This window comes from Gopherus flavomarginatus, chromosome 18 (assembly GCF_025201925.1).
Source record: "Gopherus flavomarginatus isolate rGopFla2 chromosome 18, rGopFla2.mat.asm, whole genome shotgun sequence".
Taxonomy (NCBI): domain Eukaryota; kingdom Metazoa; phylum Chordata; order Testudines; family Testudinidae; genus Gopherus; species Gopherus flavomarginatus.
In genome coordinates, this window is record NC_066634.1 from 20,085,127 (window position 1) to 20,097,905 (window position 12,779).

The 12,779-nt window shown below is 64.8% G+C and overlaps 2 protein-coding genes across 2 annotated transcripts; both read left to right on the forward strand.

Annotated features, from left to right (window-relative positions):
• Positions 1-227: 227 nt before the first annotated feature.
• On the forward strand, positions 228-3,029 carry MYPOP (Myb related transcription factor, partner of profilin). Its single transcript, XM_050928086.1, has 2 exons — positions 228-669; positions 1,872-3,029. Exons 1-2 carry the CDS (start codon positions 237-239, stop codon positions 2,549-2,551), a joined length of 1,113 nt encoding a protein of 370 aa, XP_050784043.1. The 5' UTR covers positions 228-236; the 3' UTR covers positions 2,552-3,029.
• A 3,894-nt stretch (positions 3,030-6,923) lies between these two features.
• On the forward strand, positions 6,924-11,671 carry IRF2BP1 (interferon regulatory factor 2 binding protein 1). Its single transcript, XM_050928070.1, has one exon. The coding sequence runs from the start codon at positions 7,019-7,021 to the stop codon at positions 8,822-8,824; it is 1,806 nt and encodes a 601-aa protein (XP_050784027.1). The 5' UTR covers positions 6,924-7,018; the 3' UTR covers positions 8,825-11,671.
• The last annotated feature ends 1,108 nt before the right edge of the window (positions 11,672-12,779 follow it).

Below are 12,779 nucleotides of genomic sequence, written 5' to 3' on the forward strand. Positions count from 1 at the left end.
AGGGGGGCTGGCTGCATGCCGGGGAGGGAAGGGAGCAGCAGAGAGGAGGTCAGACTAGATGATCATGATGGTCCCTTCTGGCCGTAAAGTCTCTGAGTCTCTGAGATCTGCAGGGCACCGTCTTGCCTGGCACGGTGCCCCCTTCCTCTAGCACCGCCGTGGGGCCCGCCTCGCCGTGCAGGGTATCCACACCCTCCAGGGACCCCCCAGCGACCCCTCTCCACTGGGCGCCAGGCATGCCCGGGGACGCCGAGGAGATCACCCGTCTGCGCAAGCCCCGCTTCTCCTACGAGGAGAACCAGATCCTCATCCAGGAGGTGCGCGCCCACTACACCAAGCTGTATGGCACCCAGAGCCGGCAGGTGACGGTGGCCGAGCGCCGGCGCGTCTGGGAGGGCATCGCTGCCAAGATCAATGCCATCACCAGCTGGAAGCGGACGGGCCAGGAGGTGCAGAAGCGCTGGAATGACTTCAAGCGACGCACCAAGGAGAAGCTGGCGCGGGTGCCCCACTCAACCCAGGGTGCTGGGGGAGCAGCTGCCAGCGAGGAGACCTTCTCAGCGGAGGAGGAAACCATCTTTGCCATCCTGGGGCCCAGCGTGGTGATGGGGCCCGGTGGGGCAGAGCAGCACCCCACAGCCTTCACCCACAGATACCACCATGGCTCTGGTGAGTGCCCACCCCGGGACGGGACCGTGCCACCCATCGGTGGGCAGGGCCAACTCCCTCAACTCCCACCAGAGCTCGGGGGGCTTGCTAACACTCCCTCGTGAACCAAACAGTTATTGGGGGATTGGAGGGGGCAACTGGAGCTGTGTCGCCTCACGCGGGGCTGCCAAGCTAAGCACCGTGGGGTACAGTCAGAGCTGAGATGAGAGAGCCTGTCTGGGGCCAAGGGAAACCCAGGTGCTGTGGGGTGGGAACTCAATAGGGGGCGCTCTCCCCTCGCAGTCAGTCCTGACCCCAATGTCCCAGTGCAGCATTAGGGGGCGCTGTGCTGCAGGGAGAGAGGTGGGGGCTCAGCAGGGGGTGCTCTCCCCCAGCAGTTAGTGCTGACCCCAGTGGGGCACTAGGGGGCACTGTGCTGCAGGGAGAGGGGTTGGGGGCTCAGCAGGGGGCGCTCTCCCCCTGCAGTCAGTGCTGACCCGTGGGGCACTAGGGGGCACTGTGCTGCAGGGAGAGGGGTTGGGGGCTCTGTCCCCTGGCAGCCAGCACCAGGCCCCCTGCAGTGTGAGGGGGTGCAGTGGGGCCCAGCAGAGGTGCACACTCACAGTGCCCCCTAGCATGACACTGGGGCATGACAGAAACCTCGACTGACCCACTTGACAGGCTGCTTCCCCCTGAGCTCCACATGGGTGAGTTGAGCTTGGAGGCACTCATGCCATCTCTCAGAGGAGAGGGTCCTTCGGGGCACAGCTCGTTAATTAGCACTGACTGTGCCACCAACCTGCCCTGCCCCATCTTAGCTCCACTGCCAGCTGGTGCCCGCTCTGGGATCAGAACCCAGGAGTCCTGTGCCCAGGTCATGGGGGAGGGGGTGCAGGGCATGGGAGGTGGGGGGCAGTCAGCTCTGCTGAGGCAGCTGCTTCTCCTGGCGACAGGGCCCCGTCCCCTCCGGGAGCCAAGCCGGATGGGGGACCCGGAGGCAACCCCAGCTCCAGGACAACTTCATGAGGGCTAACCCCTGGGAGATGGGCGGGAAGGGGTGGTTCTTCCTCCCCGCCCCCCAGGGGGAAGAGACCAGAGGGGACAGTCCCACCCACCACCACTGCTGGGAAACAAATCCTGCTCCTCGGGGGGGACACACTTTGGGGAGTGACCTGCCCTCTGCCCAGAGCCCCCAGCCAACGCTCTCTCTTCTCTCTCTTCAGAGACGCTGGCCGGGGGCAAGGTCTCCTTGAGCCCCGAGCCCTCGGTCCAGCCCCCGTGTTGTACCCTGGACAGGGTCTTGCTGCGGCCCAAGGAGCGCGACTCACCGGCGCCCCCCTCAGCTGAGCCCTCTCTGCAAATCGTGCGGCTGGCACCCTCGCCGGCCGGGCTGGGCCACCGGCCCCACCCAGGACACTCGCCCACGGAGCAGCCATGCAGGGAGCGGCTCCCGGGCTCCCTGCCTCCTCGCCGCCGGCGCCCACGCCCTGAGCTGCCTCCAGAGCCCTCACTCGATCTCCTGGCTGCCCAGCGGGAGACGGCCGAGGCCATCCGCGACCTGACCTACACCGTGCACCACAGCCTGGACCGTCTCACCAACGTGGTAGCCGCCCTCCTGCCCCTCCTCCCGGCCCAGGGACCTGGCCTGGGCGCCGCCCGGGGGGGCCTCTTCCACCAGCAGGTGCCCATCAGCTCCCCACTGCCGGCGCCCCCCGCCAAGAGCCCACTCCCTGCCGAGACCTTCGCCACCAAGGTGGAAACGCCCCCTGAGCCGGCGGAGAATGTGGGACAATCCCAAGGGGACCCCCCCGCCGAGGCCCTGCCCTGCCGCAGCTCCCCGCCACTGAAGCGAAGGAAGGGAATCCCCGCTCGGAAGCGTAGGGGGCGCTGGAAGAATCTGTGACTCCCCAGAGCCTGGGGATCCCCCACAGTGGATCCTGCCCCTGAAAGTAGGCAGGTGCAGGGCACCCGCCACGGGACAGCAAGAGTTCGATAACTCGAAGGGAAGTTCTCCTGAAGCCCCCCCCCATCCAATCGTCCCACACACCCCACGGCGCAGAGGACGCCCTATCTACTCCAACAGGGAGCAAGTCCGCCTCCAGCCCCGGGCTTTGCTATGATCAGCCAAACCCTGGCAAAAGGGCTGAATGTGTCTGCAACTGGAAATCGGAGACTGCCACATCCTCTGCCCCGGCTCTGCTGGTGCCCCACAATCCCAACCCACAGGCCCTCGGGTTCCCCCCAGCTCAGCCGGTGCCCCTCGCTTCCAATCTGCATCCCTCTGCCAGCCCAGCCATGCCCACCCCCCAGCTCTACCGGTGCCCCTCAATCCCAACCCATAGCCTCCTGCCAGCCCAGCCCTGGGATCCCCCCCAGCTCTGCCGGTGCCCCTCACTCCCAACCCACAGCCCCCTGCCAGCCCAGCCCTGGGCTCCCCCCTACCCAGCTCTGCCGGTGCCCCTCACTCCCGACCCACAGCCCCTGCTAGCCCAGCCCAGGGCCACCAGCTCTGCCGGTGCCCCTCACTCCCGACCCACAGCCCCTGCTAGCCCAGCCCAGGGCCCCCAGCTCTGCCGGTGCCCCTCACTCCCGACCCACAGCCCCTGCTAGCCCAGCCCAGGGCTTCCCCCCCCTCAGCTCTGCCGGTGACCCACAGTCCATCTGCCACTCCTGTAATTGGCCAATGCCACTAAATGGTGGCTGGGCATGGGCAGTTTTATAAAATGGATAAACACTGTCCGGGAGTTGGGTGAGCTCCCCAACCCCCCAGGGCAGGACTGAGCCCCAGAGCTGCCCAGGGCAGGGAGGGGCGATTGTTGCCTCCCTCCGGGGTCCTCCTTCATCCCCCCCCCCCCCCCGATTTGTGTGTCTGTCTTGGTGCTGCCCTAAAGGGCTCCGACAACACCCACCCCCCCCCGCTCCAAGGTCGGGATCTGTGTCCAGGCTTCATATCCCAGGCCTGGGTTCAGATCCAAGATTTGGGGTCCCTCTTGGGTCAGCGACAGACCACTGGGGGGAAGGGGCTTTTATTCCCCTGCTACCGAGGCGGCGGGGAGCAAGGGGTTAATAGTCCCAAGTGTGCGTGTGGGGGGGGGGTGATTTCAGCACACGTGACCGGAGGGGGAGGGTGTCAAATCTAACCCCTCCTGTTTGCGTCACATCCCCTTAAGGTCACCGGGGGGGGCAGTGGCAGACACCCCACGGGCCCTGCCTCGGAGGGTGCCGCCCGGGGCTGCTCGTTCGCACCCCTTGGTCCAGACCCCCCCCCTCTCCTGGGACACGCAATAAACTATTTTCATACTGAACCCTGCGACCTGTGGGGCGTCTTGGGGGGGGGGCTATTGGTGTATTCCCGCAGGTACCCACTGCTCTCTCCAGGCAGTTCCCCCCAGTATCATCCGCCCCCCCCACACCCCTCCATCCATCCCTCCCCCCACCTCTCCCTCACACGCGCTTCTCTCCATCTATCCCTCCGACACCCCTCCCTCCATCCCCCCACCCTTCCCTCCATCCCTCTCCCCACACCCCTCAATCCATCTCTCTCCCTTCCCGCACCCCTCCCTCCCCCACTCCTCTATCCATCCCTCCCTACTCCCCCAGACACCCCTCTCTTCATCCATCCCTCCGACACCCCTCCATCCATCCCTCCCTCCATCCCCCCCTTCCCTCCATCCCTCTCCCGCCCACCCCTCAATCCATCTCTCTCCCTTCTCGCACCCCTCCCTCCCCCACTCCTCTATCCATCCCTCCCTACTCCCCCAGACACCTCTCTCTTCATCTATCCCTCCCCTCCGTCCCTCCAACACCCCTCCCTCCATCCCTCCCTCCATCCCCCCACCCTTCCCTCCATCCCTCTCCCCACACCCCTCAATCCATCTCTCTCCCTTCCCGCACCCCTCCCTCCCCCACTCCTCTATCCATCCCTCCCTACTCCCCCAGACACCCCTCTCTTCATCCATCCCTCTCTCCATCTATCCCTACAACACCCCTCCATCCGTCCCTCCCCCACACCGCACCCCTCCATCCACCCCTCAAACACCCCTCTAACCATTCCTCCATCCCCCACCCCTTTGTCCATCTATCCCCACACTCCCCCTATCTATCCCACTCCTCTATCCATCCCTCCCTACTCCCACAGACACCCCTCTCTTCATCCATCCCTCCGACACCCCTCCATCCATCCCTCCCTCCATCCCCCCACCCTTCCCTCCATCCCTCTCCCGCCCACCCCTCAATCCATCTCTCTCCCTTCTCGCACCCCTCCCTCCTCCACTCCTCTATCCATCCCTCCCTACTCCCCCAGACACCCCTCTCTTCATCCATCTCTTCGACACCCCTCCATCCATCCCTCTCTCCATCTTTCCCTACAACACCCCTCCATCCATCCCTCTCTCCATCCCCCCACCCTTCGTATCATCCCTCCCGCCCACCCCTCAATCCATCTCTCTCCCTTCCTGCACCCCTCCCTCTCCCACTCCTCTATCCATCCCTCCCTACTCCCCCAGACACCCCTCTCTTCATCCATCTCTTCGACACCCCTCCATCCATCCCTCTCTCCATCTTTCCCTACAACACCCCTCCATCCATCCCTCTCTCCATCCCCCCACCCTTCGTATCATCCCTCCCGCCCACCCCTCAATCCATCTCTCTCCCTTCCTGCACCCCTCCCTCCCCCACTCCTCTATCCATCCCTCCCTACTCCCCCAGACACCCCTCAATCCATCTCTCTCTCCATCTACCCCTACAACACCCCTCCCACCATCTCTCTCTCCCTTCTCCCACATCCCCCTCCACCCATCCCTCCCCCACACCGCACCCCTCCATCCACCCCTCAAACAACCCTCTAACCATTCCTCCATCCCCCACCCTTTTGTCCATCTATCCCCACACTCCCCCATCTATCCATCCCCCAGCCCCTTTCTTTACCCCTCTCTCCACTACCCCACACGTATGCCATTCCCAGCCCCAGCACACCCCTCACCGGGGTATCTGGGCTCCAGCCCCTCCCCAGGACAGGGGCTGCGGTTGCAGCGGACGGGCCGGTTCCCCCCTTTGGGGGCCAGCCGGGTGGGGGGGGGGGGGTCATACGCGAATGGATCCTCCTCCTTCCCCAGTTTCCCCAGGCTGGGGGCCGCGGGGCATTCTGGGGATCGTAGTCTCTCTCACCTTCCCCCGCGGCAGGACCGAGTTATTAACCCTTCCGGGGCTGGAGCCCCGCCGGCCTCCCCAGCCAAGACGAGAAGGTTGGGGGCCGCGCCCTGCCAGGGCCAAACCCGTCCTGAAGGGGGTGGGGTGGGGTGGAGGGGGAAGATGGAAAGAAAGATGGATGAGTGTGAAAGGACGGACGGACTGCAGAAGCTGGGTGCAAGCGGACAGCGCCCGGGGCAGGAGTGACTCTGAGCCCCCCAGGCACAGAAGAGGGATGCTCTGTGTGTTTGGTGCCACGCAGTTCGCTGGGTCCCACGTAGAGGTGGCTGCATTCAGGCCTCTATCTCGCCCCGCCTCTTGGAAGACGCCCTTAGGACCCACCCCGTCCCCCTCCCATTTACTGCATGCCCCCCTCCCTGCCCCCATGCTGGGGCAAACCCAGGGGGCAGGCAGGGAGATTCCATAGGGGGCGCTTTCCCCATCCAGAGCGCCCGAGGGATAGCTCCAGCCCCTCAGCTGAGGCGGGGGGCATGGGGGGGTGTCAAACCAGTTGGGATTGGAGCGGGGAGCCCGTGGGTTGCTGCTATCACTGTGAGATCTGGTGGGGTCAGCCTCAGTGTGCTGCGGAAGGGGGGCTGGGAGCTAGGATGCCTGGGTTCTATCTCTGGCTCTGGGTGAGGAGTGGGGTCTGATGGTTGGAGAGCAGGGGCTGGGAGCCAGGACGCCTGGGTTCTGTTCCTGACTTTGGGATGGGAATGGGATCTAGGCCCCGGCTCTGCCACTGACTTACTGGGTGACCCTGGACAAATCCCTTTGCTGCACCGGGTTTCAGTTTCCCCCCTTAGTATAACAAGATGGGGCGGGGGAACGGCCCCAAAACATTCATTAACCACATCCTGAGCCACCCTGGATGGTCTCTCACGAATGGCCCGTACTCTCGCAGGCGGCGGGAGGGGTCCGGCTGACGACCCCAGGCCCAGGGGCGCGGGGGGGGGGGGGGGGGACGAGTCCCAGTCAGGCCTGTGCCCCTTTAAGACAGCCCCGGCGGACGGGACTACATGTCCCAGCAGGCGCCGCGGCGGAGTTATGTAAGTTTCTCCATGAGCAGAGCAGCAGCCGCAGCGGGCGGCGGAGCGGCGGGGGAGCGCGGATCGGGCCGCTCCTAGGCTGCGCGGGGCCCTGCGCGGGGCGCGCAAGCGAGCCGGGCGCGCAAGGCGGCACCATGGCCGCGGTGCAGGCGTCCCGCCGGCAGTGGTGCTACTTGTGCGACCTGCCCAAGATGCCGTGGGCCATGATCTGGGATTTCAGCGAGGCCGTGTGCCGGGGCTGCGTGAACTTCGAAGGGGCCGATCGCATCGAGTTCCTCATCGAGACGGCGCGGCAGCTGAAGCGCAGCCACGCCATGCAGGACGCCCGCTCGCCGGGGCCCCAGGCCGTCAAGCATGCCAAGGACGGAGGGCCCTTGGACCGGGCCGGGCTGGAGCGCTACGAGCGGGCCCGGGGGCCAGGCGACTACACCCTCAGCCCCCGGTTGCCCAATGGCTTGGCCCGGGCGGAGGACGGGGGGCCCGAAGGCAGCCGGCAGAGCCCCACCGCCCGGCGGGCACTGATGGGCCCCGTGCCACCCAGCCTGGGACTAATGGGGGCACCGCAGGGCTTGCTGGCTGCTGTATCGGGGTTGGGGGCCCGGGGCCCCAGCCTGGGCTTGGCGGCCGCCTCGCCCCTCCTGGGGGAGCTTGGCAAGGCGCGGGGCCCCTACGGCGGTGAGTACGAGAAGGAGAAGCAGCGCAACACGGAGTGCCTGGCTGAGCTGAGCGAGGCCTTGCGGGGCCGGGCGGAGGAGTGGCACAGCAAGCCCAAGGCAGTGCGGGAGCAGCTGCTGGCCCTCTCGGCCTGTGCCCCCTTCAACGTGCGCTTCAAGAAGGACCACGCGCTGGTGGGGCGCATCTTTGCCTTTGACGCCACCCCCAGGCCCGGCTACGAGTTCGAGCTGAAGCTCTTCGTCGAGTACCCGTGCGGCTCGGGCAGCGTCTACGCCGGCGTCCTCGCCTTGGCCAAGCAGATGTTCCACGACTGCCTCAAGGACCCCGGCAAGGTGATCTCCTCCGGCTACAAGTACCTGGAGTATGAGAAGCGGCACGGCACTGGGGACTGGCGCCTGCTGGGGGAGCTTTTTACTGAGGGCGTCCGGTTCTTCCGGGACCCCCCGGTCCCCGAGGCCCTGCCCCAGCAGTTCCTAGACAGCAGCTGTGCCATGCTGCCCAGCGCCCTGGTGCGGGCCATGCCGCCCCGGGCAGTCATGCGGCGCCGCAAGGCCTCCCCGGAGCCGGAGGGCGAAGGGGGCGCAGCGGGCAAGCTGACGGGTGAGGAGCAGCAGCAGAGGCAGAACTGGCTTCCCCAAGGGTCAGCTGGGATCTACTCACCGGGCATGGCCCACCTTGCCGCGCCCGCCAGCCAGGCCCCCGGCCCTGAGGGTGCCCTACGCAACGACCCCTCGCCCATCACCGCGCTGAAGAACGTAGCCGACGCCTTGGGAGCCGGGCAGTCGCCGAAGGACGCCAATCCCGTCCACTCCACCACGGCCCGGCAGAACAGCGCCAGCCCTGCCTCGCCTGCCGCCTCAGCCCAGCACCGGCTGGTCCCGCGCAACAGCGAACCCGGGCAGGCATCTTCCTCGTCCTCCTCTTCCTCCGGGGCCCACTCGGCCGGCGGCACCGACTCGGCCGGCGCCCAGAGCACCCCCGACTCCTCGGGCGGCCCCAGCAGTGCCCCCTTGTGCTGCACCATCTGCCACGAGCGGCTGGAAGACACCCACTTTGTGCAGTGCCCGTCGGTGCCCAGCCACAAGTTCTGCTTCCCTTGTTCCCGTGATTTCATCAAAGCCCAGGGGGCGGCCGGCGAAGTCTATTGCCCCAGCGGGGAAAAGTGCCCCCTGGCCGGCTCCAACGTGCCCTGGGCCTTCATGCAGGGAGAAATCGCCACCATCTTGGCCGGAGACGTCAGAGTCAAAAAGGAGCGGGATCCATGAACCGAGAGCTGGGAGGGGGATCGTGGGGGTGTCTTGTTTTCCCCCCGCCTGTAATCTGGGGGGTCCCCCTTGCCTGTGATCTGGGGGTCCCCTGGCAGCAAGAGGCCTCCGGAGTAACTGGCGCTACAATTAACTTATTGTCCTTTTTAACCTTTCCCAGTCGGGGGCCCTGTATATAATCTATTTTTTAATATTTCCATAGCAATCTTATATCTGAGGTCATATCTACATAACCGACCGGGGGGTATCACGTGTGTGCTAGGGGGAGTAGGGAGGGTTTGCTACATAGCAGCATAAGGGGGATGTGGGGTGGGAGTGGTAAGGGGCAGAGCGAGGCCCAGACCCTCTTTTGGGGCCACCCTGGAGATGGAATCTCTCTGTTCTGCCCTAGAGGGGATGCAACTGGGGCAGAGACTCCCTGCCTGTCTGCTCACATGTCTCAGGCTGAGGGGAGGGTGCTGTGTGTCAATCTTCGTGGCCTACTGGGGCTGCGGCTCCTGCCGGTCGTGGGAAGCGGCTGAGAACAAGCAAACTTGCTCCATGCAAATTGGGGAGAGGGGCGGGGAGAGGGATGTGAGCTTTGCCTGTCATAGACCCGGGTCTGGATCAGAGCTGGCACCCCCTAGAGGGGAAGGGCCCCATATCCCATCCCCTGTGTGCTCTGCCAGGGGGGCAGTCTGGGCCTTGGGGCCAGGCTCTGGGCACCTTGTTTAGCAGCTCAGTTCCTGGCATTCTGGGTTCCAAGGTTTGGGGAACTCTTCCCCCCAGGCTCTTTTGTGGGTTCCCCAGCGGGGCCCATAAGGGAGCCCTCCTTTCTGGGGAGAGCAGCACAAGGACCCTGGGAGTAGAAAGCCAGAGAGGAAGGGTGACCAGCTGTGCCAGTCTGCTCACTCCCGAACCGCAGCCCCCGGCTAGCCCAGCCTCTGCTGGTGCCCCTCACTGCTGATCCACAGCCCTTGCCATCCCAGGTCTGCTGGTGCCCGTCCTGACCCACAGTTCCCTGCTCCCCCCGCTTCTAGCCCAGCTCTGTTCTGCCCTCCCCCCCCAGCTCTGCTGGTGCCCCTCACCCCCAACCTGCAGCCCCCTGCTAGCCCAGCCCTGGGCTCCCCCCACCTCTGTCGGTGCCCCTCCTGACCCACAGTCCCCTGCTCCCCCTCTTCTAGCCCAGGCCTGTTCCCTCTTCCCCCCCCCCCAGCTCTGCCAGTGCCCCTCACTCCCAACCCGCAGCCCCCTGCTAGGCCAGCCCTGGGCTCCTCCACTGACTCGGCTGATGCCCCTCGAGCCTGACTGGGAGCCATGAACAGAGGTTACTTGGCTGCATGGTGTGGATGGGGGAGTGAACGAGACCCACCAGCCCAATGTCACTTGAGCCCTCAGTAGCACTCAGAGTTACAGCTAAGCCTTCAGCGAGAACTAGCTCCTGTCCCCACCCCGGCCCCCGCTACACAGGTGCCAGTGCACAGCCAGTCCCCACTAATTCTTTCGAGTGGGGGGCTGTGATTCAGGACTCCTGGGTTCAAAAAGCTGAGACGACACTGCTCTGGAGAGATTGGGGGTTCCTGTTGTTTGAACAGGGGCCCCCCAGCTTCCTTGGCCAGAGGAACCGGGTTGAGGGGAGATGGGATTGATTTTTAGTAGGGCCTACCTTTATTGTTGTTGCTGATTGTAGGATCCAGGCTGTTTGGGGGGAGGAGGCTGGCAGCCAGGACTCCTGGGTTCTATCCCCAGCTTGGGGGGGGGAGTGGGGACTAGTGGTTAGAGCAGGGGGCTGGGACCCAGGATGCTTGGGCTCTGTCCCTGGGGAGAGGAGTGGGGTCTAGTGGTTAGAGCAGGGGGCTGGGAGCCAGGACACTGGGGTACTATCCAAGGCTTTGCTACGAGTTTGCCGTGCAGCTGTGGGCTAGACACGTCACCAGTCCGTGCCTCAGTTTCCTTCTGTAAAGTTGGGAGGCTGGCCCTGTAACTGCTCAGCCAGTCTAGGGCTGGGATGTTGCCCTTTCATCAGTGCTCCTCTTTCAGAGCCCCCCAGGGGCACCCTGAATCCCCATGAGAACAAAGATCCTTGTGCAGTCCTACAATAACAAGGACAAAAGTCATAAGCAGTGGGGAGAAGGAAGAGGAGCAGTTCCGTGGGTGACCCCTCCCCACCCTGCCCTGCCCAGCCTGCTGCCCCTTTAAGGGGTCCTCGCTGATTTCCGCCCCAGCCGCTGGATTTCTATCATAGGCGATGAGCTTTCCTTGGTGGGCAGCGCAGCGACCTGAGACGGCTGGACACGCCAGGGAGCTGGGAATAAGGGGGTGGGAGAGAAAAGTGCCTAGACCTGGTTTCCGTGGGGGACCCCCCACGGACCCCGTGTTCCCTGCAGCAGGGGAATTTTCATACCAAAATGCTGAGCAGGTGCACATGGAAATGGGGCCATGGCCGGGGGACTATGTGCTGTGGGCATCCTGGGGTGTGTGTGGGCCAAAGGTAGAAAGAATCCAGGAAGGGGAATAGATTCCCCCTGTTTTAACTGCCCTGTGGATCTGTCCCCACCTGGCTTGGGGCCCCCGTGGGGCTGGGCCTTGGCTAGGAGGTTATTTCGGCAGAGATTCTTGGGTGGGGGGGGTCCCACTGAGTCTCCCCGCCATGCCTGGACCCAGCGAGATGGGCCAGGGAGGCTCCCATGGGCGCAATGGGGGAGCAGGTGTGGGGTGGGGGGAGTGTAGGACACAGGGGGGTGTCTGGGGGGCGATGCTCCCAGCTTCAGGCACCTCGGTGGGGGAGAAGGGGGGGATCAAATCAGTTTGTGATTCTCTTTGTTTTTTGTCAATAAACTGATTCTTCTGTTTGTTTTTGTTTAAAGAGCAGGTTGGCTGGTTCTTGGGGGTACCAGGAGGGGGGGGGCCTTTCCTGGGGGGGTAGGAGGATTGGGGGGGTGAAGAAGAAGCTGGGAACACCCCTACCTTGTGCCTGGGATATGTTCAGTTTTAACGAGCTAAGGGGGGGGGTGTTTGCATGGGAGTCCCTCGAGGGGGAAATTCCAGGTGCTGTAGGGAGCAGCGTGGGGCCTCAGCAGGGGGCGCTCTCCCCTGCCAGCCCCAATCCCCTGGTGCAGCGCTATTGGGCGCTGTGCTGCAGGGAACGGGGCAGACTCAAGGGTTAGTGCACAGGGCTGGGAGTCAGGACTCCTGGGTTCTGTTGCCGACTCCGCCACTGACCGCCCCGTGGGCCCATCTGCTCTGGGGGCTGTTCTGAGCATGAAGATCCTAGAATCCCAGGGCAACCTTGGCCCCTCCCCATACTGGGACAGCACGTGGGGCCTGCCCCCCATTTATCCCAATCCTTCTTGGGCCCAGGGCTAGGAAATCTGGTAATGTTTGGTGCCAGTGGGACAGCCCTGTGGCCCGACACCCCCCAGTTTCCCACTCACTGCCCCTGCTTAGGAAGGACCCCCGCAGCTTGTTCAGAGTTTGGGTGGGGGAGAGGGCTCTGAGCTGAGCCTGTGGCAGGGGGTTGGGGTGCAGGAGGGGGCTGCGGCCTCTGGGAGGGAGTTTGGGTCGGGGAGGGGCTCTGGGCTGAGCCTGTGGCAGGGGGTTGGGGTGTGGGCTCTGGGAGGGAATTTGGATGAGGGCAGGGGCTGGGGCAGGGGGTTGGGGTGCAGGAGGGGCTGAGGGGGTGCAGGATCTGGGACAGAGTTTGGGTTTGGGAGGGGGCTCAGGGCTGGGGCAGGGGGTTGGGGTGCAGGCTCCAAGAGGGAGTTTGGGTGGGAGAGGGTCTCTGGGCTGGGGCGGGGGGTTAGAGTACAGGAGGGGCCGAGGGGTGGAGGCTCCAGCCCAGCGGCCCTTTCCTCAGGTAGTTTCCAGAAGTGGCCGGTATGTCCAGCAGCAGCAGGGCTGGACAGGGGACTCTGCGCACTGTTCCACCTGCAGGCACCGCCCCTGCAGCTCCCACTGGCCACAGTTCCCTGTTCCT

Coding starts and splice junctions, on each gene's coding strand:
- MYPOP (XM_050928086.1), top strand. CDS start 237: ATGCCCGGGGACGCCGAGGAGATCACCCGTCTGCGCAAGCCCCGCTTC. Junction 670..1,871: donor CAGATACCACCATGGCTCTG/GTGAGTGCCCAC, acceptor CTCTCTCTTCAG/AGACGCTGGCCGGGGGCAAG.
- IRF2BP1 (XM_050928070.1), top strand. CDS start 7,019: ATGGCCGCGGTGCAGGCGTCCCGCCGGCAGTGGTGCTACTTGTGCGAC.